The sequence below is a fragment of the Triticum aestivum genome, chromosome 4A (genome assembly GCF_018294505.1).
Source record: "Triticum aestivum cultivar Chinese Spring chromosome 4A, IWGSC CS RefSeq v2.1, whole genome shotgun sequence".
In the NCBI taxonomy this organism is placed as follows: domain Eukaryota; kingdom Viridiplantae; phylum Streptophyta; class Magnoliopsida; order Poales; family Poaceae; genus Triticum; species Triticum aestivum.
In genome coordinates this window covers 635,492,634-635,516,165 of record NC_057803.1, presented here as the reverse complement: position 1 = coordinate 635,516,165, position 23,532 = coordinate 635,492,634, and the positions used below count along the sequence as shown (strand labels likewise).

The 23,532-nt window shown below is 46.2% G+C and overlaps 1 protein-coding gene and 1 pseudogene across 1 annotated transcript; both read left to right on the top strand.

The window, feature by feature from the left end:
• The first annotated feature begins 5,995 nt into the window (after positions 1–5,995).
• On the top strand, positions 5,996–11,314 carry LOC123087799 (BTB/POZ domain-containing protein POB1-like; annotated as a pseudogene).
• A 4,797-nt stretch (positions 11,315–16,111) lies between these two features.
• Positions 16,112–23,119, top strand: LOC123084156 (BTB/POZ domain-containing protein At2g46260-like). Its single transcript, XM_044505908.1, has 5 exons — positions 16,112–16,218; positions 21,138–21,270; positions 21,344–21,410; positions 21,942–22,221; positions 22,339–23,119. The coding sequence occupies exons 2-5, from the start codon at positions 21,187–21,189 to the stop codon at positions 23,117–23,119; spliced, it is 1,212 nt and encodes a 403-aa protein (XP_044361843.1). The 5' UTR covers positions 16,112–16,218; positions 21,138–21,186.
• The last annotated feature ends 413 nt before the right edge of the window (positions 23,120–23,532 follow it).

Here is a 23,532-nt window from a genome sequence, read left to right as displayed (position 1 = left end):
AATTTTGAAATATTATTTCAATCCTGGACATTTTTTCAAAATTGGGATTCATGAACAGTTTTTTAAAGTTAAAAAATAAATAAATGATAGAAAAAAAGGACCAAAGTCAGGGGTGCCCTGCCCCACATATGGACCAACCCAAAGCGCACGTGGAGGAGGTGGAGGCCGCATGTTTACTCATTACGTACCACCTACTTCATGGAATGGGAGGTCGTATGGTGATGCCATGTTAGAACATCTTCAATAGCTTTCTATATGGACGTCTATGCTAGTTTTCCATGACGTGAGCCCAAAACGGGCGTCCAATAGCTCGTGCAAATGGGCGTCCAAACATGTGCATCCTCTAAATCGACCTGGATGATGTGAAGGCGTCGTCCAAAGCTCAACCGCGGCATGATTTCTCCCTCCCGCCAACTCGCTTGCTCTGGAGACGAGGAAGACGCCGCCGCGAGGTTGCCGTCGCACCACACTACACCATCTCGAGTCGAGGTATGCTCTTTTCTCTCGAAGAGAGAGGGATGAGAGGAGAGGGTCCTAACGCTGTGGATCTGGCCGCCGCCGCGTCTGGGTCGAGGGAGGGGGAGCCGCTCGGGGGTTGGGGTTGAGGGAGGGATCACCTTTACTCCCATAGAGTCATAATTGTAGTCTCGTGGACTGTTGTCTCACTCATCATCAACTATCATATTGTGCATTATGATGCAAGCTTTCATGAGATCGCCAATTTCTTTGCGTTTCCAATCTTTAGCTGGTCCTCGAACAATGGCAAAACGGGATTGTAGAACTCCAAATGCTCTCTTCACATCCTTTCTGGCTCCCTCTTGTCTTTTGGCAAAACGTTTCTTCTTTCTGCCTTCTGGAGCTGGTATGGTCTTCACAAATGTTGCCCCTTGGTGGATATATACCATCTGCAAGGTAATACCCCATTGTGTAGGGATGACCATTGATGGTATAATTCACTTTTGGACTTCACCTTCGGATAGCTTTGCAAACAGAGTTGAACAGTGAAGAACATTTATGTCATTGAGAGACCCTGGTAAATCAAAGAATGCATGCCAAATCCAAAGATCCTTCCAAGCAACTGCCTCCAGAATCATTATGGGCTTATTCACATGACCTTTAAACATGCCATGCCATTTTTAGGGAAAAAAAATTCAAGTCCAATGCATGCAATAATCTACACACCCTAATATACCAGGAAAACCTCTTTGCTCCCCTATGTCAAGTAATCTAGCAGTATCTTCTTCATTTGGAGATCTCAGATACTGGTTCCAAAGGCTTCACAAATAGCCATCACAAACTTTTTGCAAGATGCTAGATTAGTAGATTCTCCAGACCGACAATACTCATCTGCGGCATCAGCGGCATATCCATAAGTTAGCAGTTGCATTGCAGTTGTCATGTTTTGTCAGAGGATGCAACCCAAGAGCTCCAACAGAATTTCTTATTTGCTTCAAATAACTGTCATGCTCAAGTACTCCTTCAGCTATGCGATTAAACATATTATGAGACATTCTATACCTGTGCAGATAAACAAGTATGAGATAGGGAGATGAAAAGTAGGCAGATAGAGAATAATGTAGTAATACTAACCTTCGACAAAAAACTTCTGGGAAAGGTGCGATTTTCTTTGAAGTAGTCGTCCCATAGTAGAACAAATCTTGCATCTCTTCCGCGATACAAATACTGCCGTCCCAACGTGGAACCACCATGGCGTCGAGCATTCACCTCCTCTTCCTCCTCGGGCTTCGCAAATGCTGCAAGAATTAGTTCGTCGTCGTCCGATGAAGATAACGACAACGAATTCATGAGCATATAAAAAACGAATCCTGTTTCACTCATTGTTTCGTAGGAGAGGAGACAGAGGGACTCAGAAGAGAGATGAGAGAAGCACAAGATGCAATGATTTGAGAGAGGTGATAAGGGGTGGTATATATAGGCCTGGAATATAGCCGTTGGAATAGAGCTGTTGAAAAAGTAGCAGTTGGAAATATATCCATTTGAAAGTGTCCTTTAAAAATATAGCCGTTTGAAAAGTAGTTGTTAACACTGCAATAGAGACGTTGAATTATTGTTAAAATGATAGTTGAATTGGTAGTTACAAAATAATATTAAAATATAAAAGAGAGAATATAGACGTTCTGCTGCTTGACGTGTATATGAGGAATCTTTTTAGACCATTATCTATATGGATATATAGACATCCAGATATACATATGCGATTGCTAATGGAGATGATCTTAAAGCATCTACTATGATTACCCACAAAGGCCAACATGGGTGGTCTCCCTTTTCGCAGCCTTAAAAAAGTCCCAGCTCGGTCTGGTGTGTTTAGGCGGTGGCGGCGGCGGCGGCGGTCTGGCGTGGCGGCGGGGTTCCGTGGCGCATGCAGGCGAGCAGCTGGGCGGCGGCGCTGCCGTTGGCGGCGGGGCGGCGCGGCGGCGGGATCTGGCGTCACCCGCTCGGCCCAGATCTAGGCCCTTTGGGCCCCATCTGGGCCTGGGCGGGCCGGCGGCGGGGATGGTCTTCGGCGTGGCTTCTGGGAGGCGGAGGAGATGCGACGAGCGCCTGGGTGACGGCGACGACGACGCCGGCCTACTGCATCGTGGCCGGCGGGGCTTAACGGGCCCGCTTCGGGCCTAGCTGGGCCAGGGGTGACCCGGCATGCCCCCCTGCCGCGTCCGGACGGCTACCGCGACGGTGCCGGAGGCACGGGCCTCCCGCACGACGGCGGTGGAGGTGGTTCCCTCCCGCTCGACGTCGGTGTTGCTGCTCCCGTCGTGGTGAGCTTCTCTCCAGTCCTCTTGGCCTCGTGGTGGTGTTCGTAGTGAGGCGGCGTGGGTGGCGGCGGTACTGCGTTGGCGCATGGTGGTGGGCGACGGTTTGGCAGGTCGGTTCCGTCCGGTTGGGCGGTTGGGGTTGGAATGCGGGAGAAATCCCTGCCGGCTTCGGCCCCGACGCGGTGACACTTGTGTGGGTGCCACCATTCCTTCCTGGAGGGTGTCGGTGGTATCCACCCCCCACCTCCCTCCGCGTGCCCGGGGAAACCTGACGACTCGTCCGGGCAGCAGCGTCGTCGGCGTCGCATCCCTTCTTGGAGGTGCTGCTTGGTACGCGGCGGATCGGAGCCTTGGTCTGTGGTGATTTATGTCCGGTGGGCGCCGCGGTGCCAGGTCATCCGCGCTTTGCCAAGCTGCCGTGATTGGCATTTATTTCTTCTTCTTTTTCTTGGTGTGTTGTGCTGCTCGCCACAGCATTATCTGTACTCGATGTTGGTTGCTTTGGAATACAAAGCGGGGGAAACCCTTTTTCGGTAAAAAAAGTCCCAGCTCCAACAGTAGCCCCTGGTTCTCACCTTGTTTTTTATGCATTATTATGGGATGTTTGATCCGTCAGACAGTCGCTTATCTTTTTATCTTTCATGTTCTCTATCTTTCTTTCTCCATCCTGCCCTTTGTGCTCTTGTCTCCCACTATTTGCCGTAGTTGGTCGATGCATCGAGTGCTATGGCCATGTTGCCTCAGAGGGTTGTCCGGTGGTGACACGGCCACATTGTCAGTGGAGCATGTTGGGTGCCTTTGCGCATGGTCGGTGCAGGTTGGAGCACATAGGCGTGTGATGGAGGATGTTGGTGACAACTGGACATGCAAGGCATGGACGTCTAATGTTCATCCTCGTCATGGACCACACTGGTTGCTCAGGTGGAGGCTCGGGAATATGCAGGGCATCTGACCTCCAGCGGCGAGTGGTGGCCTGGAAGCAGCACCGGCGAGCCCACCCCTCATGCGATGGTTGGTGTCGGACAGAGTGAGGTCCAGGCATGGCCACTCATAGTGTGGGAGGTGTAGGCGGTGACCATGAAAACATAGAATATCGTGGCGCGGGTGTGCGATGGGTCATCGACGCATGACATTGGGGGGTGACGAGAGAGGAGGGAGATGAGCAGCTAGGGCTAGGACTTCCTTAGCAGATGATTGGATAAGGAGAAAAAAAATTGAGATGCAGTAAAGGAAGATAGAAGGATGCAAGAGATGAGAAAAGAGATAACGAGCATGTTTGGTGATGTCGACAACATTTTATGTCTGGCCTGGACCATGCCTGAGATATGTCTGGTGGTTGTTTGGTTTGTATCCTCAAAGAGAACATGCTTTCCTGGCTCAGGCGTATCTAGCAAGGCAGTTAGCCCGACCTCTTTATAAAAAAGAAGAAGAAATGGAATGCTTAGCCCGGACACTGGTATTATTCTGGCCCAGGCATCCTATTTTTTGAGCCTGGCATTCAAGAGCATCAGTCTGTCAGGTATTAGTAATATTTGAAACAATAAACAATTCAGTTAGTAATATTTAAAACAATAAACAATTCAGTAATAATGGACGTGTTTGATTCCCTGCTTAGTTTCATGCTCCATCGTATCCACTGTCCTAGATGTGTCTAGCCTGGTTACGCTGATGCAAAAATGAGTTAATATGTGTGTTTGGTTGTAGCATGTTGTGGGACAGGCTAATGTGATATATTATTGGTAGGTTGTATGAGAAACCAGCGAGGTACTTCCCAAAGCACGACGGCAATGGAATTCCATGAGGCCAAGCTCGCACCAATGCGGCTCCCATGTAGGCACCACTCTTGACGACACCGGGTGCACGTCAGCATGCAAGCTCCAGCACCAACAGCTCCTACCGAGTCGGCATAGGGGCATCTCCCCCTTCGATGCAGTTCCTGTTGAGCACACCCACTGGATGCTTGCTCACCGACGGGCCAAGGAGCACAAACATAACACCAGATGATGGAAATCGAACAAGTGGAAAAAGAGGAATCTCGGATGACGGGGTTGAGGCAGACGAGGAAGTTTTGACCATCTGTGGACGACGAAGCTTGGACCGACGACGCAAGAGGGTGCTCCTGATCCCGGCGGCAGCGACTGGTGTCCTTGATTTGATCTTATGCTTGAGAGAGGAAAGAGGAAGGAGAGATACATGAGGTTGCGGTGGCACTTTCGATGTAATTTTGGAAAGCATTAGGGGCAATCTCATGTACCATTTGACTTTAAGCCAAGGCACGAGTGCAGGCGCGGGTGCGTTTCCTCTTAGCCTGTTTTTTTTTTTTTTTTTTTTGAGGGGGGAACCTCTTAGCCTGGTTGAGAGACCTCCTTTTGCATCAGTTGGCCCAGGTTGAACCAAACTGGCTAGTTTTTGCAAGCCTGGTTGCATTAGTTTTTGCAAGCCTGGTTGAGGAGGGCACCTCCCTCCTTTTGCATTAGTTGGGCCAGTTTGAGGAGGGCACCCAGGAAACCAAACGGCTAGTTTTTTGCACTCCTCGTGCGAGCCAGGTGCGAGCCGCACTTATATCCCGCGCAACGCGAGCTGGATGCTAGCCTCGCTTGAGGGAGGCTCCATACCGGGCCGGCCCACCTCGTGGGAGGCCACAACCTCGTTTCTTCTTTCTGATTTTTGACGTTTTTCTTTTCATTTTTCATTTTTTTACTTTTATTTATAATCCAAATATTTTAAATATATAGTATTACAGAAAAACGCACATAATATTATATTGAAAAATGTAAATCTAGAATTTGAAAAATGTTAAATGTGTATAAAAAATGTTTCTCATGTATAAAAGAAATAGAAGATGTGTGTGAAAAAAGTTGATAATGTTTTTAAAAATGTTAATCAGGCGTTTAAAAAGTATTTGATAATGTTAAATGTGTACAGAAAAATATTGACCATGTATTCACAAAATGTTTTCTGAAAAATGCCAGATGTGTACAGAAAATTTTAAATGTGTATAGAGTTTTTTTAGGATCGTTAAATTTTATTTTATTTTTTGAGACAATTTACGATCGTTAAATGTGTAACCGGCCTGGGGTCCAGTGTCCAAACCAAATAGCCCAAATACGTGCAACCGGCCCAAAACTCAGCCTGTCGACCAAAATTTGAAAAGGCTCAACAGTGGAGGAGCGCCTTCTAGAAGAATCCGGCTAGGGCTACAGGCGGCGGTGGGGCGCATGGCGGGCGGCGAAGGTGCCGCCACCGCGGGGGCGCCGGAGGAGGCGGGGATGGGCCTCGACATCTCGCGCGGGGGCGGGCTGCCCAGCTTCGAGTTCGCGTTCAATTCAGAGAGCTTCTCCGACCGGGTGCTGCGGCTGGAGGTCGTCGCCAGCGACGGAGGACCCCTCCCCGACTTGGCGTTCCACCGCGAGGAGGAAGCAGGTCCGTACACTGCCTCACTCCTCCCACGCCGTTGGAATTGGATGGATGGATGGATGCAGCTGCTGGGGATTCTCTGCTGTTTATATAGCGCGATTCGGATGCTGTTTAGCGTGAAATCTGTGGCTATTTGCGATTCTTGCTGTTTCTTCACTTCACCTCACCTCACCTCTTGTTGTGTGAATCTAAGAATTGTCTGACTATGGAGGTTTCTAGTCTAGATTAATATCAAATCTGTTCAAATGAAGCAACCAACAAACTGTACGTCGTCCATACATCCAACTAGGATGCAGCAAATTCTTAGTCACATATTTAGGTGGAGCAGTTATGACGTTCAAACAACATCGAACTGTTCAAATCAACGATGCTGCCCTTTTGTGGATTGGTTAACTTAAGCGTTTGTTTTCTGGAAATATATTGCTTAACTAGATTAGATTGTAGAGAAAATCTTTATGTGTTTGGAAATTTACAGTTATATTGGGATTTGGTTCGCGTAAGGTTATATTAACATGCCAGATTATTCATATCAGAAATTTTCCTGTCAAAAATCGTACTGACGAAACAAACAGGAAGAACATGTTATTGTCGAATCTGTTATTCACTTAATGGATGTATATTTGGAAGGATGAGGAAGTTGGTTTATAACCCTCATTATGTAATTGTTTTGATCTACGAGCAACTGCGATACGCCAGATATATTTCAAAAGAAGGTGCGGAGGGGTGGGTTCCTACTTTGATTTTACGAGCAACTGTGGAACGCCATATATATTTGGAGAGAAAGCATGGAGGGACGGGTTCCTACTCTAGATCTCTTCACAACCTTGTTCCCTGTTAATCATTTAAAGTCAAGCAATAGTCTGCCTTGCTTTATTGAAACGTTTAATGCTACTAAATATTAGCCTGCTTGATAATCGTTTAGTTTAATGTAGTATCAACACCTGTGATGTATAGGTATAGCTGTAACTACCGACACAATCTGATGATCAACTGGGTAACCCTTGCAGGTTGCGTGTTTTCCACACGTGCAACATACCAGTTACATGCCAATGATGACAAGATACCCACCAACTCTTAGATAAACCCGCGTTCCTTTTTTGTTGCTTGAACTTGATTCTGCCACTAGATGTTTGCGCGGTACAAAATACTGATTAACCAGATAATAATATTACACTTTGATTGTCTGTTCTTTTGTGCTTGGACACCATTATACGGAATATTAATAAGATCCTTGGGATGACACTTACTTTTACTTTACTCAGGAAGCAGCAAGCATGCTTAGATTGCTTGATACAGCTAAATGAATTCGAATGGTCATGATGCTTTGTTAATCATTTTACCTTATTTCTGAAGGTTGAATCAATGAAGAACAGAGTGTTCCTATTACCTTAACAGCAGAATCTGTCTAGTGCTTGTGTTTTATGCCTATACTTCACTTCCCCCAGTTTGCCATTTATTTCTCTCTGATCTATGTATTCTTTGTGTGATGAACAGATGAAAAAAGTATTGACTCTTCTTGGACCATGGTGTCTACGCCAGTTTTACGAGTAAAGACCATTTACATCAATTCGGTTGTTCTCGCTGCAAATAGTCCATTCTTTCTTAAGGTAATTTGCATACCTTTTGAGATTCATTTCTTCTATGGTCAGTTCGTGTTTCCTAAGGGCATCTCCAGCCGCGCCCCCAGGAAGGCCTCCCCGGGCGTATTTTTTGCGCCGGCGCCGAAAAATCGGCCCAGTCGCGCCCCCAGGAGTCTGATTTTCGCCGGCTTAGGCCGAAAACAGCGCCGGCGGACCCAGGCCGAACCCGGCGCGCTGGGGGCGCCCGGGGGCGCCAGGGCGAACTGTTTTGGCACGAAACAGCCGCGGGCCCGCTGCGTCAGGGACACGGCTCTCTTCTCGCCCCTTCGTCGTCCTCATCGCCTCGTTTCCCGCGGCGAATCAATGCCAAAGCTGTCGCGCTGCTGCGCCGGTCAGTCTACGCCATTGATGCCTCACGGGCGGCGCAGTGAAGACCGGATGATGCGCGTCCCTCGCCCTCCCTCGCCCGCCACGCGTACTCACGGCGGCTCGCGCACGGGCGGCGCCTCGGCCTATATAAGACGCGCCCCAGCGCACTCGGCGACTCGCACTCTCTCGCCGTCGTCGTTCCTCCCTCTCCTCTCTCTCGCCGTCTCCAGTTCATCACACCCATGGCCGAGCGCTTCCCAGGCGACGGCGCGGCGGCGAACGGCTTCGGCCGCCGCCATCTTCACGAGAACGAGGCTCGCCTCCTTTTCGAGGCCGAGTACCCGGTCCCGCCGGACATGCGGGTGCCCGGGGCATGGAGGATCAGCGCCGGCGGCGTGCCGGTGCCCCCGGTACCCACCGGCGCGGCGCGGCGTGCGGAGATCGCACGCATCCGCTCGTCCCTGCCGCGTGCGGCGAGGGAGGGGCCACGGTACGTCCCCGACAGCCCGCTCTGGGAGCCTTATTTCCGCCGCCGTCACGCCGAGCAGCTCGAGGCCACCAACGGCGTCGAGCACTCCGGCAGGCTCAACGCCGTCGGCCGGCGTCGGTGGTGGGGTGTGCCCGGGCGCATGTTTGAGGCCGTCCTCGAGTACATCGAGGGCGGCAACACGCCGTGCCTCGAGTACCCCGCTCCCCCGTCCTTCCCACGCCGCCGGGGAAGCTCCTGGACCCCGAGGCGCATGGAGACCGGGGGGTCCTCCTCCTCGTCCGGCGGCTCCCCCTGCCTCCACCTCCGCCCCGTCAAGCCGGAGCCCCAGGGCACGCCTGTCAGCGTGCGCACCCGCCGCTCCGGCGTCCGCATCGGCGACAACGCCTCCCCCACCGGCCGCTTCGTCCTCGTCGAGCCCAAGCCGGAGCCCGGCCTCCCTGCGGAGTACGAGGAGATAGCCCGGCGTGGCTTCTCCGACGAGGACGCCCTGCGGTGGGCGCGGGACGACTACCTCCGCGACGAGATGGTCCGGCAGCGCCAGGCCCTGGAGGAGATCGCCGTCCGCAAGCGTGGGCGCGAAGACGAGCACGGCGTCGTGGTCCTCGACAGCGACGACGACGACGACGCCCCCGGACCGTCCAACCCGCCACGCCAACCGGGGGAGGGATGCAGCAGGGACGGCGGAGGCGTCGGCGGGGGCGACGACGACGACGACGACGGCGGTGACTGCGGGCGGCGAGGCGGGCGGCGAGGGAGACGGCGGGAGTAGCCCGCGGTAGTTTTTCCTTTTTTGTAAAATATGTTTAAATTTGAACGAACTCGAACGTGTTTGCGTTGTGTTTGCGCCGAATTTAAACATTTTAAAAACCCGTGGGGGGCCGCGACTGGGGTGCATCACGCCCCCAGTGCGCGGTTTAGCGCCGGTGCGCCCCCAGGGGACAATTTTTTGCCCCTCCTGGGGGGCCAACGGCTGGAGATGCCCTAATATGCTTTATTCACCGCAGCTTTTCTCAAATGGCATGAAAGAGTCTGATCAGAGGCATCTAACAGTCCGAATTGCTGATTCGGGTAAACTGATAACATCCTTACCTTTATAGTTTTTCCTAGTTTTCCTAGTTTTTCCCCTGCCGCATTTTATTAGAGTGAGTCATTCTGCCTCTGCGTTTCTGTCAGCCCTTCCTTTTTCTTTTTCATAATGAAATGGTTAAGTCTCTTTTCAGTTTTCATCGTCACCTTTAACTACCAAATGTGTATTTTGTCCACGCTTAGTCTTCTGCATGGATAACTTTCCTCAATAAAAGAGGTCTACTGTTGAAATTTACGTGCAAAGAATCTGCCATTTAGTTCTTTCTTGAACTGTTATGATAAACCCTTATGCCCCATTGTTTCATTCTACTAGGAACGGAGGAAACTGTCATGATGGAGATTTTGAGCTTTATGTACACTGGAAAGTTGTCAACAACTGAGCCGAATCTTCTGCTCGACATCTTGATGGCCGCTGACAAATTTGAAGTTCTGGCTTGCATGAGACATTGTAACCAGTTACTCACAAACTTGCCTATGACCAGAGAGTCTGCATTGCTCTACCTAGATTACCCATGCTCCACTTCAGTGGCTGCTGAAATTCGGCATCTGACAGATGCAGCCAAGGAATTCCTCGCCAGCAAATACAAGGTTTTGGCCAAGTGAGTGATCACCATCTGATGGAGCTACTTTTTTCTTTTCCGAGAAATTATTACGTAGATATCTTCTCTCAAAAATGGAAAAGAGTGTAGACATTTGTCACAGAATCATGCTCGAAGTGTCTACTCATGGCATGATTTGTCTCGTTCCAGGTTGGATTCGACCGACCCTGCCCACAGGTCATTGATGGACATGCCTCTTGCTGGGATTGAAGCCATCTTTTCTAGTACTGACCTACAGATAAGATCTGAAAATACCGTATATAGCTTCTTGCTTGAGTGGGTGTGCAAGCAATACCCAGAAACAGAGGAGAGGCACAAGATATGGAGTTCTCGCTTACTTCCACTTGTGCGCTTCAGTCATATGACTTGGAGTAAACTCCACGAAGTCCTGACATGCAGTGATGATGATGTGGACAATGAGCAAACAAAGAAGCTTATTACTGATTCTCTCTTGCACAAAGCTTACCCAGCACATGAGCAAGCCACTATTGAGGCAGACACAAGAACCTGTTGGCAAGCCCCACAGCGAGCTTACATGCTTAAACCAATCAAAGTGGTTGAATTCGACCGGCCCTGCCCAGAGGTCATTGTTTACTTGGATCTAACACGCGAGGAGTGCTCCCGGCTGTTCCCAACAGGAGACATTTTGACACACTTGTTCCATCTTGCTGGACAAGATTTCTTTCTCAGAGCAAACTGTCAAATGGATGAGCAGAGTAAGGCATACAGCTTTGCTCTCTATATAGGAACGGTTGAGATGCCAAAGGGGCCAACATGTTTGACAGTAGACTTTGAGTTACAAGATCGTCAGGAAAATTCGTGACCAGATTGGAGGACAAGGCTACCTTCAGCAATGATTGGATGGAGGGATGCAATGATCTTTTTGAGGTTCCATGGTCGACGTTCATTTCCAACGACAACCTCATCGATGGCGTGCTGCATCTGAGAGCTGACTTGAGGGTGGGGGTGGTGGCGCAGCTGGGACTAGAGACTTGATGATATCTCACTCAGCAAAGTTAGGTTGATAGCTTCAGTGTCATTTCAGAGAGTTTTATTGGTTGGCTGGGCACAATGTGGAGTTCTTTTTGGTACTTAATGCTTGTGTTGTTTCGTTTCGTCGTTTTGTTATGTCTGCTAGAGAAGGAGGCTTGGTGCCTGAATGATGTAAGGGTGCTCTTACAGTGAGAAGGCTGGAAAGCCCGCGCGGTAGACATGCACTTTTGGTCTGACTAGCATATCTCTTCCATTCTTTTTGTTCTATTGATATATGTTTCTGTATGTAATGTACCCATGAATACATCTGGATAAATCGAATGATAACCCTCATTCATGCAGCATATATGTTTCCTCGGCTTGTGCATCTAGATAGATAGAATGTATGCGGCTTCCTCGGCTTGTGCCCAGTAGCCGAATCCTGAAGTTGCAGGTGTTGTGTTCCCTCCCTTGCGATGGCACGACACTCTGAATAAACCAGATCGACTCGGGTCAGTTGCTACTGCAAGTTTGTGACATTATTTTGACGACACATTTTTTCCCCAACCGGGCATTACCCCCTTTCCATTAATTTGCAATAACGGAAATATAGCTGTTCATACAACAAAAGGAAGAGGGAAAGACCGAAAGAGGGATTCGAGCTGGAGCAGCAATAGGAAACCCACTGCAGTTGGTTCGACATCGAAACCAACCAACCGACTGCTACGGAGCTAAAACCTGTTGACACTGATAGTAACAGTCTAGCCTAACAAACAAGAATCGGGCAATACAGGTGGCTAGCAGCACACTGAACATCCAACATCCAAAACGAACCCAACATCTACACAGCACAAAGGAAGCAGCCCAGCAATTTTTATGCTCCTGAAGCTTCATTCATCAGCTTCTTTCAGTCACCCTGTCCAATACAACCGAAACGCAGGTGATCTCATCACGTGTTTGTCAAATGTCAAAGGTAACCCTGTTGCCAACATTCCAAATCCCCCAACAGACCGCTGCAAGCCCGCAATGGCCATCGTATAAAAAAAATTAGCCAAAGAAGCACCGGGAATTCTACCAGTACAACCCCAAGTAGATCAACACTAGTACAGGAGAAGAACAAGTGCTCAGCAGTTTCTATGTTATTGCAGAAAGAACACAGATGATTCCCAGTCCATTTTTTTCCCTCAAATTGTCTCTGGTTGAGATAGAGTTTTATCTCAAACCCACCTTTATCTCTTGCTCTACATGTTTTCGCTCAACCAACTATATGATACTTGCTTCTATTTACACCCTCCTGCCAGGAAAATCTTCTCCTGGGCTTATCAAGCTTCTCAATAGCAGTTGAGGGACATAGACATGTAATACGATGGAATGCCAAACAAAGTAGAGTTAATCAGATTCAACCTCCCACCGGAGGAAGCTGTGTTACCAATCCAACCATCCAACCGCTTAATCATCTTAGCTAGAACAAAGTCCCGGTCAATGGTTTTTAAGAATCAAAAGCTAACAGGAACACCCAAGTACTTCATGGGAAAGGAGGTGAGGCTAGTTGATACCCAAACATATCAGCGTAAAAGGCAGCAATTTTATTATCGCCTCCAACCGTAAAAATCTTACTTTTCATGATGTTAATTTTAAGGCCGGACATAAGTTCAAAAATGTATAGCAAAAGTTTTATATTCAGAGAGCTTTGGCAGGGTCATGGCTAAGACACAACACAATGTCGTCAACATATTGTAATATAGCCACAACATGTTCAATAAGATCAGGGGCCAAGCCAACAAATTATACATTCCTCTTAGCCTTTTAAACTATTTTGGTAAGGTATTCAACAACCATATTAAACAAAAATGGAGGGGAGGGGGGGGGGGGGGGTACCTTGCCTCGCCCCCTAGCTTTAAAAGTAGGGGCCGGCCACATCATTAACTTCCACACTAACTGTCCCATTATGCAAGATTTGGTGAATCCACTCACACCACTTACACTGCTGAAACCTCTAATTGTATGACATTTGAGGAGAAACTCCCAACTAACCTTGTCGTATGCTTTTTTCAAAGTCAAGCTTAAGGAAAAACCCTTGTTTGTTTCTTAACATGGGTCACATGATCCCTTCAGCAAAACTAGTCGAGTTTCCTTCCGTAGATTAATCTCGGGCCTGGCCAATCATCGAGAGGCCTCGATGGGGCCAGCACAACAATGTGGTTATTTTCAGCCGGCCCATGAAATAGAATCAGATCATACGTGGGTAGCTCCCTTCTCTTCTCTAACCCTCTGGTTATTCAAAACATGTTTCTCTGTCGAGAGAAATTAAAATAAAATAAACCTTTCTACATTTTCTGAATTATGGGTAGCTGCCATGGAGCAAGCAAGTGCATGAACAAAGCTGTTGATTTCCAACAGATATTGCATCATGAACCTAGTGCTTGTTTTTCCATGAGGTCATCCGCCTGAGATTGACCATCGCCGTGACTCATCAAGGAGTTGAGAACAGATGCCAAACCCAGCTATGATGCGATCCTCAGTGCCAACTAGCGCGCAATCTCATTTCTTGCTAAACACATCAGGTGCAACCTGCAGCACATCTTTGATCCTCTAACATGCAGTTCATGTATTACATGTCTCTAAATACCTGACTGAAAATTAAGCCAGTGAACCGCTTGAACTATCACATTGGTTGAATAATAAGGATATACACATTACTCACACAAACATTGTTCCTTTCTTCATACAAACTCCAAATCACCGCAGTAACACCTACAACTACTACATTTTCTTAACTTGCCAATAAAATTCATTACCCAACTACACAACTCATGCACAATATTCAAATTCCATGCTAATACAAAATGTGCAGTTCATCAACCCCCATCCATATTTCGCGAGCAAGCTATGTATGAATAGGTGTTCAACTGTCTCATTATAACTACAAAACATATACTTCTTGCTACTTCCTCATCCTCTTTTTAGTACATTATCTTTAGTCAAGATAATGTTCCTAAACATAAGCAAGAGGAAGACCTTGATATTCAAATGTATCTTGACGAACCAAAGTTTTCTGAAATGGCACTTAACTCGTAGGGCTTTTAACATACTATACAAAGTTTTTCAATACAACTTACTAGAACCTGTGAATTCCTGTCTAGACATGTTCTCTTAACAATTATAAGCATCTTTGCTTTCAAGAAAGATTGTCATTTCACTATCTGTGTCCACACATAAACACACTTTTCAAGATTTATATTTGACACGTCCAACCCCAAGTGCAAGTTATTTGCTTGGATGGTCCTGCATGGTAGGATCCTCACGGAGGAAAACTTGGCGATCAGAGGATGACTGCACAACCCTATCTGCCACCTATGTTTGGGGCTCCTGAGATGGTTTCACACCTTTGTCGGGACTGTCCCTTCTCGCAAGTGGGTTGGAAAACAATTATTGTTGCCGACTGGATGCCCACTCTGAGCCCCTTGACTTTGACAACTCTATCAACCTGTGGCGGGTTGACTTTTTCGTAACCAACTCAGAGAGGAAGGCGTTGGAGGGTAGCGGCAATTTGATTTACTCGCTCTGAACATTTCGAAAGAACGCAATCGTAGGGTTTTTGCAGGAAGGAGGATAACATATCGCTATAGTTTAAAAAAGTACGATGAGGCTACCGGTTTAGGATTTTACCGGGCAGACCACTAGTTCAACTGGTTCAGTAGACACAATAAACCAGAATATTTAAGTTAATTTTCTAAAGAAAATGACCTCCAAGCAATTGGTTGTAATCCATTATGAAATCACAAAAAAAATTGAGATGAATGTAGATGGCCTGGTATTGGGCCGTTTGACATGTGGTGGCTAAAGGCCAAAAGTTCCTAGTTTACACATGATTTTATTGATTCTCGGAAAAAAACACATGATTTTATTGATATTTTGTTGTTGTTTTTGTTTTAGCTAAAAGATAGACATACATAAAAAAACCGGATGAGACCTTGTTTCCAGGTTTTTCCTGTTGGGCCGCCAGTCCGGTCTAGTTTATAAAACTATGTGTATCATGACGCGGCTTCTAGCCCTCAAGGATATCTGCATGCAGGGGCGAATCTACTAGGGGGGCTTTAACAGGCTTGAGCCCCCCCTCCAGCACTGCAAGATTTTTTTTTACTATTAGTTTCATGGCCCAATTCAGCCACTTGCAAGCCCAGCCCAACAGATATTGGCATGATACAGGCTTTGAGCCCATCCTTCAGTTTCTGTCTAGATTCGCCACTGTCTACATGCATAAATCTAACCATTCGCCTTTGCGCCAGTAGTCCACATGTAGTACTGTGGGGGCTCTCTCGGCTTTGCCTCATCTCAGAAAGCCTCGTGTAAATTTTTGTAACACCTTTTATTCTTCTACATAAAAGACAGTGCCCCTACCGTTTTTTTAAGTTATATATGATTACATAGTAGTATAGACATATATTGTTGTTTTGTACGAGAAACGTGTTATGTGATGAATTTTGTACAATTCACACATGATTGATTGGTCACAAATTAAAATTTGGGAAATATGTGCTTGTAATTTAGCCACATGGTAAGGTCCTCTTGACAATTCTTATCTTATAGGCTCCAAAAGGAAAAAGGAAAAAGGTTCGCGGGTTCTGTATTCGATTTCGACCTCACTCTCTTCGCCTTCTCGAAGAAGCCTCCGCGAGCTAGTTAGGGTTTACTGCCACGGTCCCACGCGCCCTTCCTCTTCTTGACGCGGCGGAGTTCATGGCCGGCGGCGAAGAGACGACGGCTGCGGCTGCCGCGGAGATAGGTCTGGAGTTCTCGCGCGGCGCCGATGTGCCCAGCTTCAAGTTCGCCTTCAATTCCGAGAAGTTCTCCGACAAGGTGCTGCAGGTAGAGGTCGTCGCCGGCGACGACGGAGGAGGAGGACCCCTCCCCGACTCACCCCCCCCCCCCCCCCCCCTCCTCCGCCGTTGGGTGGATTCATGCATTTCTGCGCGATTCGGACACTAATTTGGTTCCTGACCGGTTCAGGCTGCGATGATATGTGATTTTTTTTTGGCTAATTTCGTTTATCTAACCGGCTCAGGCTGCCATTGGTCTTAGGGTTTAGTGTAATGTGAAAGCAATTGAAGGAATCCATAAGTTCTGGACTGTGTGTGAGCGATGTTGTGTACATGTAAGAGTTATCTGGCATTGAAGGCTGTGCTCGCTTAATTCAAACTCGATTTTGTAGAGAAATGTAGTTAGCAGATCAACATTGTTTTTGGAACCAGAGATTATACATTGTCCACATGCCAAATCTGCCAATTATTACGTTTCTAACTAAAAAAAAGGAAGTACATATTATTGCCAAATGTGTTATTGACCATGTATGTGGATCTGGAACGATGGAAAAATTGTTTCACGACTCATCTTTTTAAAATGTTGACTATATATATGAGAAAATATGGTCCTTTATACTCAGAGAAGAGATGTGGAGGGAAGAGCTCCATAAAGCGTTAGAATTCTCGAATCCCCACAACCATGTTCCGTGTTCAACAAAGCATGTAAGGGCAATACTAGTCTGCATTTTTCTGTGTTCTCCTCTGCCAGACTGTTTTGTGTTTGTTAAAACGTTTAAGGTCATTATTGGCCTGCTTGATAACCACTTGAGTGTGGTTTTCTGTAGCTCAGGCTACACGGTACCCCTTATCTTTGCCATCCATTTATGCATCAAGATCCGTGCAAACACATTTGTCTTTTTTGTTTCTCTCAAACGACACAACATATGAACTTCAAATTTTGCAGAACAACAATACATTCTAACTACAATATAGGAAAAAACTTTCAGATTTTTTCATGCATTTTAAATACTTGAAATAATATTTTTATTCAAAGAAAATCTCATTTTGTATATTTATATCAGACCAAAAAATCTGAAAGTTTTTTCACTCATTGATGTTCTAATGTTTGTTCGGTCTGCAAAGTTTGAAGTTCATATGTTGTTTCATTTTCAAGAAACAAAAAAGAGAAATCTTCTTGTGGTTAGTTAGTTGGAGAGTACGGATCTCAAAACAAGGCTGAAGGGTTGAGGATAAGAGGTTTCATGTAGCCTGAGCTACAAAGAAACTTTGTGTAACCATTTTTGTTTCTTATCCGGCGACACCTTGCGGCGTGTAGCAGGCATCATTTGTCAGGCTCTAGCGTGGGGTTGTCACTGCATGCTCTGGCGGCACATCGCAGATCTGAGCGTCCTTGCTGCAGGTCTGGGTTGCTCGATGCACAGGGTCCTTGTGCCGCGGGCCAGTTCCGTGGGTAGGCGCCGTGGTTTTCCCATGCTGATCTTGATGTGTGGAAAGGTGCGGCCGCTGTTGGCAGGTTGGTGGGTCACTCAGGTTTTCAGGCTGGTGTGGTTATGAGCAGTGTTAGAATTTTGCCGAAGTTGCCTTTGAGGGGTTGCAACCAAGGTGTGAGTGGTGGTTGTGCGGCTCCTTGCGAAGGCCCTGCTTGAGCTCATTGGTGTCGGCATCCTCGGGTGTTGTTTCCTCCTTGGTTGCGTCGTCGAGGAGCCACGATCTACCTCCAGCCCTTACAGTCTAATCCTGCGGACGAAAACCCCAATCCGGATTGTCGACTCAGATCTGGATTGGTCCCTGGAGGTGTTGTTCTTGGAGGTTGGGCCCTTGGTTGGCACGTTGGTCAGTTGGACACGGCTTGAATCTTGTGGGCAGTTCCTATGTGGTCTTCATCATGCCAACGGTAGGCAAGAGGTAGTTTGGTGGCGACAGTTGTAACGTCTATCTGATGGTCTTTGGTCGTGGTCCTGTCTTGAATGATCGGTTGTGTTGGCCTATTCTTAGACTTGTAAAAACTTTCCTTCTATCAACGCATTGAGACGCAAGCTTTGCGTTTTCTCGGAAAAAGCAACCACTTCGATTTAAGTAGTACAAATACCTGTTGCATAGAGATAAATTTGGCGCTGGCACAATATGTGGTTACATGGCTGATCTTTTTATTAGGGATTAGTGATTGCGGCATCGGTGAAACAATTGAACGCTGTTATAAGTTTTGCTCCTGAGATCTTATCGTGGAAATATAACAAAATGAAATTTGTGCTGGACTAAATCAGTATCAAGTTTATTCAGAGAAAACTGTATTCCTGTCCATACGTCTGACTGATGCAACCAATATTTTGATTTAGCAGTGGTGTTCAAACAATATCAATCCACTTGATTCTGCAAGAGTAGAATAAAATCAATCCATTGCAACTGGGAGCAGCCTCTGGACAATGGAGGCACGCAACCATGTGACTCAGAAAATATGGAAGCATGCTATTCCAGCTGACACCTAAAGTTCTACTAGTTGTCCTTTGTGGAATTGTAGGTAGGGCTGGACACGAGCCGAGCCGAGCCGAGCCTGGCTTTGGCTCGCTCTAGAGCGGCTCGGCTCGCTCAGCCAACGAGCCTACTTTAGGCGGCTCGGCTCGCTTCAGGTATGGCTCGGCTCAGACCGAGCCGGCTCGTAAGCCAGCTGCCACCAGAATCTCTTTTACATGTAGAACCTCTGTTTTAGTCCACTGTCTTGATTTTCTGCAGCAATTAAACCCATGTTTTGGAAGACAAACCGTTTATATTGCTCAAAATGAAACATCCAACAGCCTATTGTTTCAAGAAATGGTCATAGTAATGAAAAATAAGCTTTCTTCTATGAATTCTTCTACGAAAATTGTAACAACGGAACAGATATGAGAGAAAGAATTGGGCAACATTTGTATTGAATTTTGGACAACACTTCCTTTTGAACTTTACACAGCAAAACATCAAATATTGATAGCCAAACAAATAAATTTTGCATAGCATAATACTTACCACTTTGACATATAAAATGAGAAAATGTAGAGGAAATTGTTTAAAAAATGGTCATAGTGGACGTTGACAGCCAAACAAATATTGACATCAGTCTATATTGCTAATAATGCAACATCTAGTAGTCTATGGTTTTAAAAATAGGCATAGTGACGAAATATAAGCTTTCTTCTATGAAAAGTGTAGAGGAAATGGAACAAATATGTCAAATAAAGAATTGGGCAGCATTGCTTTTTAATTTTGGACAATACCTCCTTTGAACTTTATACAGCAAATATATTGAACGTTGACAGCCAAACAATGCAATTTTGTACAGCATAACACTTAGCGGTTTGACATCAAAATGAGAATCTTCCTCCTCAAACAGAGTATCTTGATCATCCTTGTCCTCTTCTTCATCATCCTCCTCCGCTTGCTTATCATGCTTCATTGCCTAGCACACGAAAACAGCACACACTTTACCTTAGACACGCATATATTCAACTTTTTGATAGCAAAAACAGGACATACATAAGCTTGTACAAACATATATTGACTTTTGGATACAAAAACAGCATATACATGAGCTTGTACAAACTTATATTTGACTTTCGGATAACAAAAACAACACATACATGAGCTTGAGCACACGCATATATTTGACCTTTGGATAGCAAAAACAGCAAACACATGAGCTTGGACGTTGCGAAGTTTGTTTTACCCTAAACATCAACTCAGCGAGCGGGACATTGCTGTAATGTTTTGCCCGCTTCCTCGGCAGTGATGCAGTAGCCCTTCCCCTTTTGCTTCCCCTTTTGCTTCCTGGAAGGCCAGGACAGCGGCTTAGTCTTCATAATGGAAACCAAGCTCCTCTTCTTCCCCTTTTCCTTGTCCATTCTTGCGACCGCAGGGCTCTGCACAAATCAGCAAAGAACAAATGGTCAATCATCAACAAAAATTTACATAGATAATAAAATAACCAGTCTACACAATGAATCACAAAGCAAATTCATCCATCCATCAATCAAATTCGTGCAGCATCCATCCTAGCAAGCTGCACTCTCCAGCCAACAAGCACAAGCATCCATCCATTAAATTCGTGTAGCATCCATCCATCGCGTTTCCTAGCTAGCTGCGACCTCTAGCCACAATCACAAGCATCCATCCATTATACATCCATCAAATTCCTTCATGTGTGTGCGCCAGTGCAGGTAGATAGCGCTAGGGATGGGAAGGACAGAGGAGATCGCTTACCTACTCATGTCATTCGGTGAGAAACCAGGGGAGACGTCTTTGCTGTGGTGAGGGAAAGCAGCGTCGGCCGTCCCCGTCGGTGCCGCGCCCGATGAGTGCAGCTTGCGGCGCGGCGAGGAGAGGGGTGGCGGCGCCGACCAGAGAAAGGGAGAAGGGTGAGGAAACTGCGTCGCACGCTCGCTGTGACCTAACGCCCTGCGAGGCTGTGAGGCCGACGGGATTGGGCTGGGCCTGAACGAGTCACCGAGTTGGACCGGGCGAAACTCGGCTCGGCTCGGTCGGGAATCGGGCCTATTTTCATAGCTCGGCTCGCCTAATTATCCTATCGGGCCGAGCTCTAACGGGCCGAGCTGGAGCGAGCTTCGAGCCGAGCCTAAAAGCTCGCTCGTACGTCCAATCCTAAAATTGTAGGTCTTAAAATGAATTGTAGGTTTTGAAATTCTAATCTTCATTTTACAATTCTTGGTCAAGTTTGTCATGAAGCCTTGTAAAAGGCATTGCCTAAGATAGGCTTTTGACAAATAATTATCTGATGAACTTCCAGTAGGATCCTTGAGGTAACATGTATGATCACTTTGCTCACTGAGATGCAAGCATGCCTAGATTGCTGGCCGCAGCTAAATGACCCTTCAGTTTTGGTGATATTATTTTAACCATTTATCATTGATTAAATGAATATGTACCATTGAACAGAGTGTCCCAGGTCTTTTAACAGAAGATTATATGTCAATGGTTTTAGTTATGTACCTTTTACTTTTCCTAGTTGTCTTGTATTACACTTACCTTGGTATGTTGCTGCTGATAAATGATAATGGACAGAGTATTGACTTTTCCTCAACCATGGCAGGTACACCAATTTTAACTGTAAAGGCCCTTCATATCAATTCAGCGATTCTTGCTGCAAGAAGTCCTTTCTTTCTAAAGGTATTTTTTATAACCATATGAACTGCATGTTGTACAGTCATTTCAAGTTTCTGATAAGCTTCATGTTTCATAGCTTTTCTCGAATGGCATGAAAGAATCTGATGATCAGACCCATCCAAGGATTAGGATTGCCAATTCAGGTAATGTGATAGCTTAATTATAACATTCCTCCTCATATTTTAGGCTAATTTGCTATTGTGGTTGTGTTACTATATTTTTTAAGAAAAACATGCTTATTATGGTATGTATTGAATGTACCATGCACTATCTTAATATCCCTGATGCCTGTCGTCTCTTTTAGTTATCAATGTGGGCATTTAGTGGATTAACTGACCCTCTCTTAATTCGGGATTAGCTCTGTCTTAAGTCTCTTTTTGATATGCAATTATGAGGTAATCTTCAAGGTCAAATGTAATTTATGAGCCATTAGGAAAGATTGTATGGAATGGTTGAGATTGTTTGGATTCCGCCAACTATAAGTTTTCTATAGTAGTATACATTTTTTTTCCGTGATAGGAAAAGGGTAATCTCACATGGAGCTTTTTTCAATACTGTAAGTCAATAGTCAACTTAAACAATCATTTTGGGTACAAAAAGATTGTCCTTTTTTGTTTACCTCTGTATTGAACTATTCTCTTATGGTTTTTCTGTTTTCATTCTACTTGGAACAGAGGAAATTGCCCTTATGGAACTTTTAAGCTATATGTACAGTGGGAAGTTGACAATAACTGAGCCCACTCTTGTGCTCGACATCTTGATGGCTGCAGACAAGTTTGAGGTTATCTCTTGCATGAGGCGTTGCAGTCAGCTGCTCACAAGCTTGCCTATGACCACAGAATCTGCACTACTCTACATAGACCACCCTTGCTCGACTTTAATGGTTGCTGAGGTCCAGCATGTGATTGATGTTGCCAAGGAATTCCTTGCCAACAAGTACAAGAATTTTCATAAGTTAGTGATGCCCAATTAATGGAGCCATGTTTTTTCCCTTTTTAAAGAAAACTGTAGACATTGATGTCACAAAATCATGCATTTGGTGTACTTATGACATGGTTTGTCTCATTTCAGGTTCAGACGTGAATTGATGAACTTCCCTCTTGCTGGGATTGAAGCCATCTTGTCAAGTACCGACCTACAAGTAGCATCTGAAGATTGCATATATAAATTTATGATCTTGAGTTGTCGTTTACTTCCGCTGGTCCGCTTCAGTTATATGACACGTCCGTCACTTGAGGATATCCTAACATGCACTGATGATGATATAGACCATGAGCAAGTAGCTAAGCGTATTGCCAAGGCACTTCTACAAAAGGCTGGCCCAAAACAGATGGAAGGTGCTCTTGCAGCAGACATAACAACCTGTTGGCAATTTACTGAACGAGCTTACAAGTTCAAACCTGTGAAATTGGTTGCTTTTGATCGACCCTGCCCACAGGTTATTGTTTACCTGGATCTAACACGCGAGGAGTGCTCCCGACTCTTCCTGTCTGGAGCTGTACGGTCGCGTGGCTTCCAGCTTGCAGGGTGGGATGGGAACATGCAACTCAACCCAGTCTGTACAATGGATGAGCAGAGTAAGGTGTGCACCTTTGGCCTCTGCTTAATGGGATTGGGTTCAACAGATTTGACAGTAGATATTGAATTTGCTGCAAGGATAAGATCGTCGGGAAAATTTGAGAGCAAGTACAGGTGTAAGGGCACCTTCACCCGTCATTTGTTGGAACAATGCGATGATCTTTTTGGCGTTCCATGGTCAACGTTCATTGCCGATGACAACCTCTTCATCGATGGTGTGCTGCATCTGAGAGCTGATTTGGCGGCGGTCCAGCAGCGGCAGTTACATGCTTGATATGATTTCAAACTCAGCAGAGTTGGGTCGTGTACTCATGTGTTCGTCATCAGTCGCTTCAAAGGGATTCTGGCCGTACTCTGTGTCTAATTTTGCTATTTTTGTGTCTGCTGGAAGCACTTTGTAGCCTCTTATACAATGCAAGTTCGATACCGGGGTGGTAGACCCTTCGATCTATCTTTCGACATTTTTGTTAAGAAAGATACTGACTAGTTTCATGCCTTAATATGGACGGTAGGGCTATTCCGTTTTACATGTCTTCCCCCGAAATTGGGGCATTACGGTGTCTGAACATGATGTGTTCATCACCTGGGCTTCTGGGTTACCTGACCGCTTGTGTTAGGTCGGGGTTACTTGACCATGTTAAGGGAAGGGCTTTCACGTGCTTGATAATGTCGAGGCCTTGCATGTGG